This window comes from Hipposideros armiger, unplaced genomic scaffold (assembly GCF_001890085.2).
Source record: "Hipposideros armiger isolate ML-2016 unplaced genomic scaffold, ASM189008v1 scaffold_362, whole genome shotgun sequence".
NCBI lineage: Eukaryota > Metazoa > Chordata > Mammalia > Chiroptera > Hipposideridae > Hipposideros > Hipposideros armiger.
This window is the reverse complement of record NW_017731712.1, coordinates 318,194-336,950: the sequence shown is the minus strand read 5'-3', so window position 1 is coordinate 336,950 and position 18,757 is coordinate 318,194. Positions and strand designations below refer to the sequence as shown.

Here is an 18,757-nt window from a genome sequence, read left to right as displayed (position 1 = left end):
CTGCTGGCTACATACGGTAGCCCATGGCAACTCACTGCCACAGGGACTGCAGCCTACGCTGTCGCCAGCGACTCACGGCAGCCCAGCTCCAGGTTGAGCTGTTGTTCAGCATCTTAGCTGTAGAGGGCAGTGTCACTGACCCTCATGTTGGATCCGAACCGAGGCCCTCTGGCATCCCAAGCGAGTTTTTAACCATCGCGCCACTCGGCCGGCCCATCGTCTTACCCATTTTTAATCTATTGGGTTGTCTATTTCTTATGATTTGTAGAAGTTTTTAAGATTCTAGATACAAGTGTTTTTTCAGAAATGTATATTGCAAATGTTTTTCTCTCTCTCTTGGCTGCCTTTTCACTTCCTTAAAGACACCTTTTGATCAACAGATGTTCCTAATTTTAGTGTCATGCAGCGTTTTGGTCTTTTCCTTTCGCTGGGTTCTTTTTATGTACGACTTTGCTTATCCCCAGGCCCTGGAGATAGCCTCCTGTGCCACATCGTAGAGGTGTTCATTTCCTTGTTCCCATCTGGATCGGTGCTCTGCCTGGAGTTGACTAGTGTGAGGTGGGGTGAGGGTCCTGTCCTCCAGGAGGCCTTGGCTGGTCAGCTCCCTCCTTTCCTCACTGCCCTGCAGCAGCACCACTGTCACCAGTCCCCTGTGCAGGTGTGACAGTCAGTCCCTCCTTGGGCCAGTGCTGCCCTGTCCCGGTGGCTGTGACCGTACAAGCCTTGCTGTCAGGCAGTGGAAGTCCTCCGCCTTGGCTTTCCGTCGTTGGCCCTTGCATTTCTGACTCAGCTGTAGGGTTGGCTTGTCAGCTTCCTGGACAGCAGCCCGCTGGCCTCCTGCTGGGCCGCCCCACCCTGCAGATTGGACACAACATTGTCACTCAGCTCCCGGCATTGTCGCTTCTCCGTCCACTCATGGCTGCTTTAAATTTCTATAACTTTGGGGATGTCCTTGTAATCTTTTTTATAGTCTGCGAGCATTGTCCTGTGTGGGTGGAGGACACACGTGGAAGAATTTCGGTCCTTTGGCATCCGTTGAGACTGGCTTTGTGGCCTAGCCTGTGGCCCATCCTGGTGGCGTCTGTAGTCATTGGGAGCAGTGTCCTCTACACGGTTAGGTCCAGTCACCAACTACCATGTTCAGACTTTATGTATTCTCACTGACTTTTCAATCTTTTTGTTTATCAATTCAAGAAAGGAATGCTAATTCCCAGTGTAATTGTAGATTTGTTTATTTCTGCTATTCTTGCCTTTTATTTTGGAGCTGTGTTATTAGGAACATACAAGTTTAAGATGGCTGTATCTTGTTAAACTGGCTCTTTCTCTTGTGAAATGTCCCTTTTTATCTTTGGAAAGGCTTCTCTCCTTAAAGTCAGTCTTGTCTGATACCCAGCTAACCCAGCTTTGTTTGGGGTTTGTATTTGCACTGTATGGCTTTTTTCATCCTTTTACTTTTGATCTCGCTATGCCTCTCTATTTAAAGTGTGTCTCTTATAATAGCATGTAGTCGGCTTTTGTTTTGTTTGTACCCAGCCTGTTAATAGGAGTATTTAAAACTATTTACAGTTGATGTAATTACTGATTTTGGGGGGATTAAAGCTTCCGTCTCACTCTTTGTTTTTTATTTGTCCCATCTGTTCTTTTTTTCCCATTTTTTTCTTTCTTGCTACCTTTTGGATAGATCAAGCATTTTAAGTATTTATCCTTTATTCCTCTGTTAGCTGGGGTAGTACATTTCTGTTCTTGGGCAGTTATACAAGGCGGTTTAATTTGAATCCTTGGCTTATTAGAGTTGACAGTAAATTAGTTATTTGCCACTTCCCGGACAAAGCAAGGTCCCCACGATATTTTAAGTCCATGGACCCTCCTCTGGCCTTTGGTGCTACTGTTTGTATGTACTTTAATTTTACATATATTTTAAACTCCACAACACATTATTGTTTCAGATAGTATTTATTTATACCGATCCTTTGTGGTTTCTTGGTTTCCTGTCACTTGGCCCTGCCTCCTGGCTTGCCTGGTAGCTTGTGGATGTCGTGTGTGAGACACTGGGGTTCTGCGTGGCATTGTCTTCCCTCTAGCAGACAGAGGCCTGTTTCCACCTGAGGCAGCCTGTTTCTGGTTTGCCTTCACTCCTGGGTGCAGCCCAGCCAGGGTCTCAGCTAAATGCCGTCCCCCTCAGATAGCTCAAGTCTCTGCTGAGCGTCTGTACTCTTGGCAGCTGCTCTCTGTGTCTCGCTGTGGCTGGCAGCTGGCACGTGCCTTGGGGGAGCGCTGCACACAGGATGAGGGCGCCTGTCTCTTGTCCAGGAGCAGAGCCCGTCACGTCGTGGCTGCCAGGGAGCCCTCACCCTTCATTCGGGAACCCCGCCCTGACCGCGGTGCCTCCGTGCTTCCCGCTGGTCTTGGGATCTCACCCCTCATGGCTCAGAGGCCCAGTAGTGTTTTTAGTCGGGTGATTTTCACTTTTTTATTCAGCTCGCATAGGAGTTTGAAATGGGCAGAGCTGTGTTGCCAGCGCTTGTGCCACAGCCAGAAGCAGGCACGTCTTAGTTTCAGGAACCCCTCATAGTATGAGGGGATTAGCACGTTGCCTGCCAAGTTGCAAACGTTTTTCCCAGTTTGTCAAGTCTCAGTGTTTTAGTCCGCCAGACTTTTTAGGGGAGAAAAGTCAGAGTTAGACACTGCCACTTCAGTATTTAAAAAATTCTTCCCTCATTTCTACTACTTGCATGACTTCATTTTCTCATTTAAATCTTTGATCCATCTGCATTTTACTCTGGTGTAAGAAACACAGTGGTAGGGGCTGGCCGAGTGCTCAGTTGGTTAAAAGTCAGCTTAAGAGCGCGAGCTCTGAGCAACAGGGTCGCCAGTTCGATTCTCACATGGGCCAGTGACGCTGCGCCCGGGCTGAGCTGCCGCTGAGCTGCCAACAGGTGGCAGGATGGCTCAGTGGATAGAGCATGTGCTCCTAACAGCAAGACTGCCTGTTCAATGGTGGGCTATGCCCGCCCACAACTAAGACTGAACTCGGTACCTTGAGTTGAGCTGCTGCCCGGATGGCTCAGTGGATAGAGCGTGCGCTCTTAATAAGGCTGCTGGTTCGACTCCAACATGGGATGGTCTCTACGCCCACCCACAACTAAGATTGTAACACAGCACCTTGAGCTTAGAGGCCACGAGCTGCCGACGGGAAGCCAGATGGCGACTGGCGCCCTCCACAATGAAGACTGAAGGACAACAACTTGGCTGGTCCCTTCCCCCAATTCCCCAACACTGTTCCCCTCTCCCAATTCCCCAATTTAAAAAAGAAAGAAGAAACACTGGTCATGCCCAGTCTGTTTCTAGCTGGCTCCCTAGTTGTCACACCCTGTTAACCCATCACCGGTGTGAATGTCACCTCTCCATACGTTACATTCTTATCCGTTTTGGGGCCTGGTTTGGGACTTGTTCTAATTTGCGGGCTGGCCTGTCCAGTCACGCGGTCTTGCACAGTTTTCATTACCGCAGCCTGTGACAGTTCCCCCTGTCCTGCGACGCGTTGCTCTGAGACGTTTTAATTCTAATCCCTCTTTTTGCTTTTGTTAATAATGTTTCTGGTTCTTCGTGCTTGTTTATTTTCCATATGAATGTTCCAAGTCAGCCGATTGGACTTTAACAAAAATGACTCCAGCTTTTTGTGTTTTGATCTATTTGGAATTCACTGAAGCTGTGGGTTAATTAAGAAAATCAGCACCTTCATACTCTGGCTGACCTACAGTGTGGACTCGGGCCTCCCTGTGCCCTGTCAGCGTGGCTTCGGCCACTCACGGGGCCTCCGTCCCTGGGCCACTGCGCGCCTGCTGCCCCCGCCTGTGCTCCTGGGGTCTCTTCTTCTCCTGGGTTTTCTAACTGGTGGTTGTTTCTATACAGGGAAGCTGTAGACTGTCCTCTGTTAAGTTTTTACTCCATTACCTTCCTGAACTCTTACGGGGGGGTCTCTTGATTGCACCTCCTCCTTTCCAGTTGTTACGACTTTCCCTTCTCTCTTGTGGGAGTATCATTGGCACCCCTGGCCGTGCACTGGTGGCGTGGGGGGCCAGCTCGTCATCTTCCTGACTCTGTTAGGGCAGTGTCTAGTGTTACCTGTTGATCCTGATTCTGGCTTTGGCTCGGTGTATAGACATGAGTGTGCACCTTCACACAGCTGCACACGTACCTGAACATGAGTGTGCACACTCACATGCCTGCACATGTATGTGGACACGAGTGTTGACAGGCACACATGTATGTGGACATGAGTGTGCACACTTATGCTCGCACACGTACGTGGACATGAACACAGACTTGAGTTAACGAAGCACCTATCATGCCTGTTTCACTATCATGCCTGTGGTTTTAAAATCTAGAAAGCACGTTGAGTCATATTAACTACTTTTTGACCATGTGTGGAGAAGGCGGGAAAGGCTCTCCCCCTACTTAGGGTGCTGGCGCGGTACATCATGAGCAGTCTGGAATGATCCGTCTTACCGTGGCGTACTGTGTGTATGTGCTGCTGTGTTTTATTTCCGAATGTGTTGCTTTAATGTTTGAGGAACACGAGTCTTCTGGGAAACACACTCAGAAATGTGGCTGCCGTTTGCCACGCACAGTCCTGGGGCCTGAGGCACCTGCTTGGGCTGTGGCCTCCTGTCCGGGTCATCCGGCTGCTCCACAGAAGGCCTTAGGCTGCTGCCCGCCCGCCGGGCACTGGTTCCTGGCCACGCACTGAGAAGGGCCAGAAAAGGGGGGCATCGGATGTTCTGAAAAACGTCTTCAGAAGAATAAGCAAGAACTGTGAACACACCATTGGCTCTTATCTGCCATCATGCGGTTCACTCTTTATCTTGAAAATCAGAGAGAGCAGAGTGTCCCCCAGTCCTGACAGGTGGAGGTGCTTAGGGTCCCCGTCTGGAATTGACATGCTGCATCCCAGAAGCCAGCAGGGGGAGCTAGAGGCGCTGAAGGGGCTGCCTAGAGAATTGGGGCATATTCTCCCCACCTCCAGGTGCTTTTCTCTGGTGTTGAGTCGGGAACCCCTGGGTATGGAGGCTGCGGGGAAGTGCTGGGGTGCCCCAGGCCACGCCTGGGCATGTATTTGCCTGTCCCTCATGGTCACATGCAGTAGGAAGGCGGCAGGGCTCTGTGATTTCAGATGCTGGCCCTGTTTCCGAGCCACACTTTGGACTTGCAGGCTTGTCTGGAAGGCGGGTACTGAAGGGCTGTACTCGGGCTCCTGAGGTGACACCATCTGGGGCACAGCCACCCTCTTCCTCTCTTGAGGCTGCGGCAGCCCCTGTGCCCGGCAGGCCCCTCCTCTGGAAACAGCGTCTCTTCCTTATTCGGGACTTTGGGAGAACCAGGGAGCGTCCCTGTTTGCATGTGGTCAGCAGCCAGCCTCCCTGATCTCTGGCAGGGCAGGACCCGGGGTATCGGGCCTGTGGTCAGTGCCTAGTTGTCCAGGCTGCCTCGGGGGACCTGTGCCTTTTCCAAATGCCCGCCCACCTGGAGTGTTCCTGCCCTGGCTCTGCGGATTCTCGCCTCCTAACACGTTCCCACGCAGACTGGGTGGAGCTGGGTCATTTTCTGGAACTTTCTGGCTTCCTGCAGGCCCTTTTTTGTAAATTGCCGTGAAGTTGACGCTGTCTTGCGTCTTTTTCGGAAGCTTGCTGGCCCCCAGTGTTGACAGAGTTCATGTTTTTTATTCTGCATGCAATTTTTTTTCTTTAAGCTGAGAAAGCTGAGCATTGATACAGATCATTCAAAGTTGTTCAAAGTTGTGGGTGAGACATTGCCTGTGGCTTCTGAGTCTCCCACAGAGATGTTCGTTGGTGTCCTGTAAAATGACCCGACACAAAATGACCAACTGTTTCTCCATGTTAAAACCAGCTTAGGGACCTGAACAAGCCTGGAGGTGGATGGGGTTTTGCTGCCACCAGGCTCGTAGGATTCCCTCCTGGGCACTGTCCTCTGTGTCACTGGGAGCTGCTTCCTTCCTGACCGGCTGGGGATATTGGGCAGTGTCACTCTTTATCCCACTGAGTTTCTAAGGACTGTCACTCAGGTCCTGCACTTGTCCTGTGGGCGTTGCAGGATCCAAGTCAGGAGATGAATGCTTTCATTGCTTCTCAGTGAGGTCGTTTCTGCCGTTGGCCGGAGAAATCAGAAATGCGAAGTGTTCAAGGTTTCTTCCTTAATTTTAAAAAACTACTCTGGTCACCTTCTAGACACCATCACTGCTGCACGAATCTTGCCTTCCTGGTAAGAAGATGTATACGCTGATCTCTGGGCACACGGCTGGGTAGCATCCACATACTTTTAAGAAAATGACTGGGGCGGGTCAGGGGTCTAGCTAGATCCTGAGCGCCATGGTCATAGCGTCTGCAGATGCTGCTTGCACCTCAGAGCACAGATCCGACAGCATCCCCATGTGCCCCTCGGGCAGCTCTGTTGGCAGCGATGGTGGCCTGCTGGTAGTCACTGCCAGAGGGGCCCTGCCAGTCCACGGGAACCGTGACTGGGCCTCCCGCACCGTGGCCAGCATTTTGTGGGACCAGGAGTCACTGCTGCCTGGGAAGAGCCGGTGGGCCAGGTGGGCAGGGCAGAAGTGGCAGCGCCCACTGCTGAGGCAGCCTCGTTAACCCAGAGAGTGCTGGCCCAGCCTGTGCTCACCGTACTGCAGACAGTGCAAATGCCGGAGGAGACAGTTGCGGGGGTGGGGTTTGCTGTGCTTAGTTACTGAGGCAGCATTTATGGTCAACGGCAGGTCCTTCACGGGAGGGACAGGACAGGGAGGGGACCTCTGACCATCAGTACTGCCTCCAGGGCAGCACCGCTGGACACCCCAGCTCAGGAGGGGCGAGAAGCTGCCACCTCCATGCTATCTCCCGGTCTGCGCCCCACAGCTCTGGGCATGTCCTGCCCACTGGGTGACGTTAGGAGCAGGTTGTTCATACCTGGGCTTTGAGGGACCGGGGACCTGTGGTCTGGGCCCTCACATGGCCACTGGCTGAAGTGGTGCCATGCATGAGGGCCCCCTTTCCAGCTGGGCAGGTGCCTTGAGATTCTTGCATCTCCGGGCGAAGCCGTCAAACCAGTCTCTGCAGCCATGGGTACAGGGGGGTCCGGTCGCCAGGCTCTCTGAGAGGTGTGATCAGTAGGCTTGGGTCTCAGGCAGCTGGCACCTCTGTGTCATACACATGCTTTTTCTCTCTTGGGGCAACTCTCACGCTGCCCTACCCCATTGCTGATGCGGCTGCAGCAGGTTTGGCTGATGACTCGGTCATCAGACTTGAGCAGTCAGGGACCACTGTCTCCTGGCGGTCAGTGTGATTGGCTGCAGGCAGTCCTCCGTGATTGTGCCCCTGGCCCCTCCTGCTATGCTCACGAGGTGGAGGTGGCTTTGGGCCCTCAGGCCTCCCTCCCTGGAAGGGTGGGGGCCTGGGGACTTGGTGACTCCTTTTTCCCTTGGGGTCTTTGTCTTATCCAGGTGGTGCTCTGGGTTGGCCTGGGCATCCTGGTGGTCAGCACACACACCACGCTGTCCGTGAGTGAGGAGACTCCTGTGGACTTGGACTTGGCAAAGGGGGCCCCCGGCGGCCGGCCTGGAGAGGCTCAGGGCGAGATGAAGGCGAAGGTGGCCCGGCCTCCAGGTACGCGGCTCTCAGGTACACACTCGGCCCCCCAGCTCCTGCGCCCTCCTGGGCGTGCCCTAGTAGCGACACCTTGGGGCCGTGGGAACAAAGCTGGCACTTTCTAGGCTGTCTCACATGTCCAGCTGCCTCCATCCTGTTTGGGTGATGGAGTGGGGCGGGGGACATCCACCCACGTGCAGGGGACAGACGGCAGACAGGGACAGCAGGGCTGAAACCCCCACGGCCCCACTCAGTGCACGGATAGGTAAGTAACTGTGTGGGTGTCACGCACGTTGGTTTGTTTTGTTATGAGGATGTAAATTTCAGCCGCCTCGCCCGGACAGTCAGTGCCACTCCTCTGGTGGGTGCCCTGCTCATGGCCTGTTACTGGTCAGCCTGTCTGTTGGTGGTGATGACACCCACTCCCATCCCCTCCCACGGCTGAGGCCGCCTCGCAGGCCCCCGGTGCTGCGGCCCCAGCGCGGTGAGGTCCCCCACGGCCATGAGGGACAAAAGAGAAGGTCGCGGAAGAGCTGGCCTGGGAGGCGAGCGTGCCTGGGTGCAGGCAGAGGCCCTTGGACACGTTGCTGCTGCATTCCGGCTTCACTCCCTGTGCTTGGAGCGCACCTGTGGTGTCAGCACCCTGTACATGCCCCTGCCTGCCGGGGAGCAGTCTGTCCCAGGGCTGTCTGACCTTGGAGGAGCTGGGCATGCTCTGTCTTGCCTCCTTGGGCTGGCAGGCCTGGAGAGAAGATCCCCCTTTGCGGGCGTCCTGTGGAGAAGACCCCTGGGGACGGAGGACACACCAAGGAAACAGCCCGAGTGCTCAGAGCTGCAGGATCGGACTTGGTCGTTTGGATGGAGAAGTCCACATGAAGAGGGAGGTGGCCATCGTGCACCCACCCTGTTGGCACCTCACTGGGTCCCTTGCCACCGGTGTGTCGGCTCTGTGTGTTGGGGATGCCCCGGCAGAGCTGGGCTCAGGCACAGTTTCCCTCGCCTTGGCCTCATCTCAGCTGTGGGCCCGCCCGGTGGCGGCTTTCTTGGCATGAGTCAGCGCGGACAGGGCTGCCTGTCCCATGGCCGAGCAGCTGTGTCCTGTCACGGAGGCGGGCGCTGGCTCACCTGGAGCCGCGCGGCCACATCTGGTTTCCATTTGCTCCACGAGCTGTAACAAAACACATGGCCCCGCGGAACCACATGCCGTGTGTGTTTAGCGCGTTCGTGGTTCTCGCCTGGCCTCCCCCATAGTTGATGGGTGGGCGGCCTCGCTGAAGCGGACTGGGGCCTGTGGGGCCTGTGCTGGGCACCCTGTCGGACTGCCATCGGTGTGCCAGCGGGGCTCTTTGATGTCACATTCAAAACAGTACCAACTTTCCTTCAGCCCTGCACTGGCCCTGGGGCTGACAGTGGGAGTCCTCCCTTCCTGGGGACACATGTGACTAGCATGCATGGCCTAGAGCTCTGGGTGGTGAGCACAGAGTCTGGGGCGCTCCCTGGTGTGGGGACCACGAGGAGTGGGGTGGGGGTGGGGGAACGAGGCGGCCACACGTTTAGAAAAGGCGAGCAGGCCCCCACCTCATGGTTGGTAGCACCCTAGGTGGCTGGCAGGCTTGTAGCTCGGCTCCCTTTCTCTCCCAACGCCCGCACCCCATTACGCAGTGTTGGGCAGCAGCCTTGGCCCACGCCCCTGTGTGACTCGTCCCCTTCCTGCAGTGGGGGGGACACTGCCATTCTTCTGCTCGGTGGGAAAGGAGGAAGGGCCAGGGACCTCTGGGTGCCTAGCTGGACAGCGGACCAGCCTGCAGTACTGTGGACGGGAGGAAGGCCTGTAGGTGGCCGCACGTCCACACGTGTGGACACAGGTGGCAGAGGGTGACCACAGACCTGAGTGGCCTCACCGCCTCGCCCTCTGCTCCACCATAATCTGTCCCAAGCAGATGCCCGTGTGCCGGCACCGGCTGCCCATGCACAGGCAGGAAAGCATCCCAACTCCTGTGACAGATGCCAGCATGCCTGTGAGGGCGACACAGCTCCACGTCCGCCTCTCTCCCCAGGTCTGGGAGCACTTGGTGCCACAGCTTCCTCTGCGCCTGCTGAGAGGGGCTTTAACAGCCGTTGTCTGCGTCACACGTCCCCAACGCCCCTGCGATTCTGTCGTTTTTCTGCCCTTGTGTCGGGACATGTACGGCAGCAAGCTCATTGCACTGGCGCTTTCCAGGATGACCACGCTGGCCTGGAAGGATCCAGCTAGACTCGGAAGCACCTCTCGGGGGCGGGGAGGAGCACTGCCTCCTGTGTGCCAGCTCCGCGTGACCTGGTCCCTTGCTGAATGGCACACCCGCCCACCTGCTGCCCGTGGGAGGATGTGATGCTTGCAGGAGGACCGTGAGGGAACAGATCGATGCCTCAGTGGCCACCCGTGGGGCATCAGGGTCTGAGGAGTCTTTGGGAGTCCTCCACATTCAAAAGATGAGCAAATAGAGTCGGGGTCCCTTTGCCACTAAGTCAAGAGAAGGGGGGTTTAAAAACAAGCCCCTAATGAGCCACCCCTTCTCATGCCACAGAGGCTGGCACTCTGGAGGGAAGGCAGGACCAGGTGTCAGGGTGTCACCCCGTGGCAGGGCCTGGCTTTGTAAGACGGGCCAGCGACCTTGAGGACCAGCGACCTTGAGGACCGGTGATCTGGGCCAGCGACTTTGAGGACCAGTGAAGCAGGCTGGTGCTGACCTTTGGAAGCTGTGGGATTTTGAGCCTGTGCGGGGCGCCCTCTGCTGACCGCTCCTGAGCCCCACAGGCTGCTTTCCTCCCAGGAGAAAGTGGGGCACCAGAGCCCCTAGCTCCCCAGCTGTTCCATCCACACTGTCATTGCCCTGTTTGCTAGCCAGTAGCGCCGCCGCCAACCACACAGGGCGATTTCCTGTCTTTGCGAAACACGCGGTCACGTCCCTTCGGAAGCCCAGCCGGGGGAGCGTAGGCTGTTTTCAGTTACTCATTTGAAGTTTTATGTTAGTTTTACTGCGGCCAAGAGGCGTTGCCGGCCAACTCCCTGATGAAGAGCCTGGTTCCGCTTTAGAAAACGCCGTGGCCACTGCCCGCGGACAGCTGTGGAGTGGGGAATCCAGGCCTGAGAATGCTGCAGGCGGGTGGGGCCCGAGCCCTCTGGTCCTCGCTGGGAAGCCCTATGCCCCTTGCAGATGGCTCAACTTCCTGGGCGACTCCGTGTCCACCGTGGTCACTCCCCGGCCTGGCAGACGGCCCGGAGCTCGCCTCAGCTGGTCCTTCATGCCCATGATGGACTAATTTTGTTCCCTGATGAGAAATGACTGCTCAGAGGCAACTTGGTCCCGTGACAGAACAGAGACTTACTTTCTTTGTTTTGTCACATCTGTCCATTCCCTTCCAGCCCCTTTCTTCGTAATCTGCTCGACGGAGACCCCTGATTTACGGTGGTTCTTGTTGGAGCACAGGGGCCTCGGTGAGGGGATAATTGTGTGGCGGAGACCAGGACATTTTTACCTGCTGGCGCGACAGCCACATGCTTATTTGAACCAGCACTGCTGCCCACTGAGCACTTCAATCTCCCCCTTTCTGGGCAACTCGAGTCCCAAGATGGGGACAGAAGTTGCGTCTTGCCTCTGGGATGAAATGACTTTTTTAGTCTTTTCTCCCCCAGCTAGTTCTTTGGTTTTTGCCACATTTGCCTAACATGTAGAAAGTGTCTGGTTGTTGTTTTTTTGAGATAGTTTCCAGAAAGTCTCCATTTTGGCCCAGTTCTGTGGGCCATCTTTGAGCGCCCCTCCTAAGGCCCTACCGTGAGCGTGCTTGTACGGGGTCAGGCGCGAGGCGCCGTGGGAGGTGCCAGACAGCGCTGTATGTAGATGGTGCCCTTTGCTCATATTCCTTTCAATACTGATTTTCACCATCCACAGTGAGAAGTCAGCGGGATTGCCAGCCACCTCCTACCGGCATTTTCTTTAAGCCCTTCCCCTTCCTGGCCCTGAGCCTGCAGGGAGGGGTTGAGCTTGGCAGGGTGTTGTCCCCTGGCCAGCAGCCCCCAGCCCACATCAAACAGTGGGTTCGTGCTGCCATCTGGTGGTAACGGCCATTGTTCCATGGAGTGGTGCTCAGCACCCAATTAGGTGTAAATTTCATTTTGACATTTTTGTTATGAATACACATGAAAAGTGACAGTTTCCTATGCAGCTTAGCTGCTAATGATTTGAACAGGAAAGAAAGAACTGCTTAGGCTCTGCCATTCGACTGGGAAATGTGATTCCAATCGAGGGAAAACCGCCCGGTTCTGTGCTGATTGGTGGTGTAGCCATGTGGAAACGCTGCTCAATTAGCTGTGCTGTGCTTACAGGCCAGAATCCAGTGGTGGGCGTGGCCGAGGACGACCGGGACAAGCCGAAGCGGCCGCATGAGAAGGAGGAGATGGAGCAGGCCCAGATTAAGGGCCCCGTGGACGTCCCCCAGAGGGAAGACACCAAGGAGAGGCGGGAGGAGGTGCAGCTGGACCGTCCAGGCCAAGGTGGTGTGGCTGGCGCGAGGGCCGAGGGTGGGAAAGGTGCCGGCGTCCGTCGGGAGGGGATCCCAGGGCCGTGGGTCTCTCCTCCCCAGCCTTGCCCTTTCTGCATCCTTCATCCTTCGATTCAGATAGGCATGTCCCTGGCCAAAGCAGCTGGTTTGCAGCTGCCTGTCTTGTAATTTTCTAGAAATGGTATCAGTCCTCAGCTAGACAGTAGTCAGATCTGTGAGAGGTGGCACTCGCTGGCCTGTCACACCATCGGGCACTAGAATTCAGCTCACAGTCATCCTCCCCTGCCTGTTCTCTAACACGTCCTCCGTCTCTTGCCAGGTGTGGCGGTACCTATGGGCGAGGCCCACCGCCATGAACCCCCCGTCCCTCATGACAAGGTGGTGGTGGACGAAGGTCAAGACCAAGAAGGACCAGAGGAGAACGAACGTTCGTCCAAACACGTGGATGAAAAGGCTGAGGCGGGCAAGGGTCAGGTGGTGCCACCTCTGCCAGATTCCGAGAGAGAGAGACCTGACCAGGACCAGGCCCTGGAGGCAGCGGGTGGTCTTCCTGAAGACCCTCAGAAGGTTCCGGAAGGAAATGGGCAGCTGGCTGTGGAGCCCGCAGATCTGGAGCCTGGCGATAGGGGTCTGCGTCCAGGGCCCCAGGCAGTGCTCCCTGAGGGGCTGGACGCCCTGGGGGCAGGTGCAGGGGAGAGAGCAGCCGGTGTCCCGTTGCCAGGCCACGTGGGGGCCGTGGGCAAACCAGCGGAGAAGGAGCCTGGTGGGTGTCAGCAAAGTCGCCCATCCCTGGAGAGGACCCTCCACTGGGGGGCGTGGGAGAGGCTGGGCTAGGGCAGGAACGGATTGGCCTTCTTCTGCCCGGCGTTTCCTCATCTCCAAGATTAGCATGTAAATGGAGCAGCCCCTTCAGCAGCTGTTGGGGAAAACCAAGAGTCTGGTGGCTTGACAGCTATTCTGATATCTGTCACACAGTTGTTTGCCAGACCACTAAATGTCAGGTGCTGCGCTGCTCCCGTGTCTGGGTGCACACAGTGGGGGAAAGGGAACGGTGCGCCCAGCGCCTGACAGGTACCGCGTTGCCAAGTGCCAGCTAAGAGCTGGTCAGGAGGGCTCTCGTATGCTAATTGGTGAGGGTGGTTAGCCCTGGCTCACTGCCACCATCTATGAGATGGTTAAATATTTTTTATTACTTCCCTGGTAATCATCAGGTTGAATATAAACTGTGCTGACAGGGGAGGAGGGGCAAAGTGGAGGGTGAGCTTAGGAAACATCTGCCACCTCCTTTTGTCCCTCTACCCTCTTCTGTGCCGCCTCCTTCCTTCCGAGTTTTTTGCGAACCTGGTCTTCCCTGTGTGTGCAGGTGGGAAACCAGGCCCCGGGGCCGCGCAGCAGGCAGAGCCCAGAGGACTGAGGAACGTGGAGGGAGAGGGTGGAGACCGTGCCGGCAGCAAGCTGGAGGGTAAGGGCTTGGCTGCACCCCCGTCAACTATCCCCCCAATCCGTTGCCCCTGGCACCCTGGGACATCTGCCCCCTCCTCCATACCCGGAGGAGTGGCAGAGGGCCACAGGTGCCACCTCGGGTCCTTTTCAAGGCCCCCAGCCTCCGGTGTCCCATTTCCTACTGAGGGAAAGATCTTAAAGGGCTTCCTGGATTTCCTCTGGTTCCTCCCTAAAAGCCCTTTTATATCCCTGAAAGGACCTGTCGCTCTGTCACGGGACTCCAGTACCGTTTGTCTTTCACTTCCTAGCACTTCACTTCTAACCCGGTGATGTTACAACCAGCAGATGTGGGGGCGTTAGTGCACCAGGACTGGCTTATTTGAGGGTGTCTCTTCCCGTGACCCAGTTCGAGGGCCAGTGGCTGTTTCCACTCTGTCGCAGCATCCCACCCCCGGCAGTGGCTCCAGTCCCTTGTCTGCCTGTCCCCTTAGCTGGAGGGGGTGGGACAGGGGACAGTTGTGTCCCCTGCGTGGAAGACCCATCACCTATCCGGAAACAAGCTCCTCCTGCTTTTCTCTCCAGGGAGTGAGACTTGCCGCGAATCCTCCTCCAGACCTTCTGCTCATTTTGGGGTGATTCCAGTGGTTGGCTTTTGACACCTCACAATGTCCCCACCAGTTAGGTTTTGCCTCTGAGGTGGAGGTGGTGGCAGCTGCCTGGCTGGCCTACGATTACCCGTCTGATTTCTTTGATGACCCACAGCCTTCTGTGTCACATCCCCATGCAGGCTGAGCCCCCAGTAGTGTCACTGCATTTGGTGGCAGCACCGAGTGGCCCCAGATCCCTGCATGGTCCCCTGTGCATCCTGTGTTTGTAAATTGAGCTGGAGCTGTCTTGGGTGGGGTCACGAGACAGGCCTCGCTGCCCCCGAGCTGCCTGCCTCCCAGTGGGCCTGTGGGGACAGCCCGACGGAGCACCCGGCACAGGGACGCCACTTGTGCCTTCTAGCTCCCGGGTCCTGGACGGCAGGGCCTGCAAGGACACGGGGTCTCCCGAGCTCAGGAGCTGCTTTAGGATGGCACACACGTTACTTTGTCTCTGGTTTTAGCCTCCCTGTTGCTTGGTTCCAATCGTTAGAATCTGTTACCAAACCTGTTTGATTCTTTGACTTCTTTTTTTCTGAAAAGAGAATTTTCACGGTTTCCTATTCTGCTTTTCTTCCGTACGCCTCTCAATGGGATGAACAGCTGAAATCAAAAAGATAGTAGCAGGTATGAATCGAGAGGCGTGTGTCACAATAAAAGGTGTGTTTGTGGAGGATTCAGAGATGCAAGGACAAAGCTGACGCGGGCATGCGTCCCATACGGCCTTGCACGGGGTGCGTGTGGCACAGCCCAGGGACCGGCACACACGGTCCACCCCCACCCCTGGGTTGGGCCACAGCCCTCAGTTGGGGTCCCCAATGCCCCGATTTGCTGCCTTCTTTTACAAATGCCCTGGACCCTCTTAGGCCTGTGGTGGCTCCACTGTCATGGAGAGCAGTCCGGAAGCGCTGGCCGCTTGAGGCCCCACCTGAGAGATGGGGCGGGGACCACATGTAACTTCTGCGTGTGCATGGCCTGATGTTAATATATTCTGCATGTATATTAGCATCTGGCGGCTGTCATCCCATCTGTGAGGCTGGCCCCTGTGGTCCTGGTGGGCTACACGAGTGGTCTGGCTGTGGGCACAGCTTGTCACCTCCGCTCTGTCTCATAGCTGTTCCATGTGTCACTTCCGGCTGGACATGGCGTCACGTCCCTCCCCCCACCCCAGTGTCGGTGCAGGGCTGGCCCTCCGAGGAGCCAGTGAGGCGGGGGGACTGGTTCCTCTGGAACCCGCCTGGGAACAAGCAGTGTTGGCAGCATGTGGGGCCGTCCTTGTGCCATCAACCATTACATGGTCATGAGCCATGGCACCCAGGGTGACAGGATGGCCCACGGCCAAGGTGGCTGGTCTGAAAGCCCATGCGGACAGCACTGTGGCTTCCCATGTGTAAAGGGGGCGTGCAGAGTCCGGAACCCATGCACGAACATGGCTTTGCTCAGGCAGGTGTCCTGATGACCTTGGGGTGTCTGGATGGGTGCCTGGTGGGGAGCAAGGGGCTGCAGCTGGACTGGCTGAGGGGCCCACTCCTCCACGTGGCCCGTCCTCCCATGGCTGCCTCACTAGCAAGTCCTCCATGGCCCACCCATCTGAACATCCATGCACTGGCCTCCAGGGTGGTGACCCACTGCCGTCCCTGGGGGAAGGCGGACCCACCACTGTTATGACAGGTCACAGATCATGGATGGTCCTTGTGCCCAGCAGACGGGGCCCTTGCTGGGCTGTCGCTGTCACCACTTGCAAACATCTCTCCTTCTGATGTGAACTTTCACACCCAACATCCCTGACCAGTCACAGCATCTTTCAAAGCTTCCTGTTTAAAGACACTTGTGTTGTAAATGCTACGTGAACCAGGGGGAGCAGCGGGCCCCTTGCTAAAGCGTTTGTGGGCTGAGGCCGCTGCTGGTGCTGGTGTGTAGCCTCGGGGCCTCCCCTGGGGCCATGTTCTGTGTGGGGCTGTGACAGAGCCTTGCTTCCTCCCCACACCCGCTGCATGGGCCTTCCCTTCGCCTCGCTGCCAAGCTCCTTGCGTGTGGGGCCTGCAGCTGTGTCCTGGGGGGGCAGTGTGTGGGGACCCGCTGTGTGTTGGTGGTCTCAGCCCCGCGGAGGTCCCAGCTCTTGTCTCTGCTGGAAAGACGGCGGTTTGTTTTCAGAATTCTCACCTTGCAAGAGCCATCTGTAGGTGCCTGTGTTCTCCTTCAGGATCCCTTCTAGCTTGTCACCCGGCCCAGGTCACATTGGTGCCACTCCGGCAGCGACCGTGAGCCAGTGAGGGCACCTGGGCTGCACCGGGGTGTCTATGCCACAAGCCTGTGTGAGAGGGAGGCGGAGAGAACGGTCACTGGCACCGCTGCAGAGGCCTGAGTGCCTCACTGCCTGGCCTTGGGGCGACCTGGGCCCGGCGCAGGCTCTGACCGCGTGTCCCCACACAGAGGCCGGCCGGGCGGAGATGCTGGAGCATGCCGTGCTGCTGCAGGTGATCCAGGAGCAGCAGGAGCAGCAGAAGCGCCTCCTGGACCAACAGCAGAAGCTGCTGGCAGTGATCGAGGAACAACATAAGGAGATGCACCAGCAGCGGCCAGCCGGCGAGGACGGCAAGTCGCAGGGGCAGGCGGGGTGGTGGGTGGGGGGCCGGCAAGGGCGTCGCTCATCACGAATGCCAGCGTCTCCTGGCATCCCTGCAGCTGGCCCCGTGGCCTCGGAGTCGTGCTGTGCACGTTCACGTTGTGAGCAGATTTCTTACTCCCTGTCAAGTTGGTTCCTTTCAGTCCCAGCATCGGGGGCTTCGGCTTGTTTCTAAGGCTAAACCTGTGTCTTCCTTTGCAGTGGACATGCAGCCCGAGCCAGGGGTGGCCGCGCCCAGGAGTAAGGAGCAGGACACCCATGATGCGGGGACGGTGCCGCATCCCCCCCTGCAGCCTCTGGAACCTGAGCTCGGAGCTCCCCGGCAGCCCCCCGTTCTGCCCCAGGGGCATCGCCAGCACTCTCCAGAGGAGGCCGCAGGCGGGGCCCCAGCCGGTCCTCCCGGTGGTGTGGACCCGGAGCCCCGGGCAGCCCAGGCCGAGCCGATGGAAGGCCGGCAGCGTGCTGTGCCCAAGGTGGCTGGCGTGCAGGAACGGGTCCCCGAGCCACACCTCGCTGGGGCACCTGCGAGTCCAGAGAAGCCTGATGTTGGGGACTCCCCGGGGCAGAGTCAGGGCAATAATGGAGAAGGCTCCCACGAGCAGCAGAAATCCAGAAAGGAGGTGGCAGGCGACCTGGGTGTGGGGGCAGACAAGTCCCAGGAAGTGAGCCCCGCCCGGGGTCCTGCAGGCCCGTCCAGCAGGTCGGGAGGGGCAGTCCCTCGGGCCCAGGTGGTGGCACATCAGCGCGAACACCCAGCCGTCTCTGCTGGGGCGCAGGAAGGTCACCCAGAGGCGGGAAAGGATGTCCTTGGTGGAGACCGCCTGGGTGGGGACCATGTGCCTGCTCCCGGGCAGGACGCCGTTGTCCAAGAGCCTGAGCTCAGGCCCCAGCAGGCCGTCCCTGAGGCTCAGAAGCCGGACAATGCCAAACCCAACCGAGACCTGAAAGTCCAGGCTGACTCTGATCTCCGGAGGAGACGGCGGGACGTGGCTCCTCGTGCAGATGGGGGGCCGGTCCCCGATGATGGGGTCATTATCAGCTTCCACCCTATGCCTGGCATGCAGGTCAACGACCTCCGCAGCGCCCTGGACACCCAGCTCCGCCAGGCCGCGGGAGGCGCTTTGCGAGTGGTCCATGGCCGCCAGATCAAACAGTTGCCCGGGGCCCAGGAGGAGGCCTGAGCGCGCCTGCAAGTGGCCACCATGCTCCTGGGCAGCTTGTCTCACGCAGCAATGCCCAGGCTGCCAGTCTGGAGTACAGAGGGCGCTGAATTCCGGACGTGACACTCGAGTGGAAGTCTGGAAGTTCTCACTGCAAGTGTCTTCCAACGGTCTTTGCCGTCACAGATGTGCCTCTGAACTGAGCAGGTGACTGAGCTCCTGTGCCGCCTGCTGAAACTCTAAGGAGATGTGGCATCGCTACGGGCTTGAGTTCTGTGACCGCCACCTCTGTGTTCTGAGACAGGTGGGTCCTGTGCAGCTGTGGGAACGGGATTTGTGAGGGTAGGTGCCCCCACGCAACTCGTCCCAGCACGTGGGCCACCGAGAGCAGCCCCAGCCTCGGATTCCCAGTTACTCCGAGTTGTATTGAGATAGCTCATGCTCCGAGTGGCGCAGAAAACCTCAGTAAACACCCTGCCTTTACCCTACTGTTTCCTGTCTAAGGGCCCCGGGGCGGGATGGCGAACCCGTCCCTGCGTGTCAGAGCTGCCCGAGTGCCCCCACACTCATCACACTCTGCTGCCCACTATGGTTCCCCAAATTACTGTGTGGGTTTTTAGAAATAAAAGTTAGTGAGGTGAGCTACCTGAAGAAAGACAGTGTAGGACTCCATACAACAAACAAGAAGCC

General features: G+C 57.3%; 1 protein-coding gene across 9 annotated transcripts in view; it reads left to right on the top strand.

The window, feature by feature from the left end:
- SLC38A10 (solute carrier family 38 member 10) overlaps positions 1–18,550 on the top strand; it is a 51,173-nt gene extending 32,623 nt beyond the window's left edge. For 6 of the 9 annotated variants that reach the window (XM_019661907.1, XM_019661912.1, XM_019661914.1 and 3 more), the window contains 7 exons: positions 7,508–7,685; positions 12,019–12,186; positions 12,514–12,957; positions 13,558–13,656; positions 14,885–14,908; positions 16,715–16,876; positions 17,109–18,550. In XM_019661907.1, the coding sequence (XP_019517452.1) occupies positions 7,508–7,685; positions 12,019–12,186; positions 12,514–12,957; positions 13,558–13,656; positions 14,885–14,908; positions 16,715–16,876; positions 17,109–18,088 (2,055 nt within the window). In that variant the 3' untranslated portion in view covers positions 18,089–18,550. The remainder of the gene's footprint in view (positions 1–7,507; positions 7,686–12,018; positions 12,187–12,513; positions 12,958–13,557; positions 13,657–14,884; positions 14,909–16,714; positions 16,877–17,108) is intronic. The other 3 variants (XM_019661908.1, XM_019661916.1, XM_019661910.1) reach the window with 3 other exon arrangements.
- Positions 18,551–18,757: the final 207 nt, after the last annotated feature.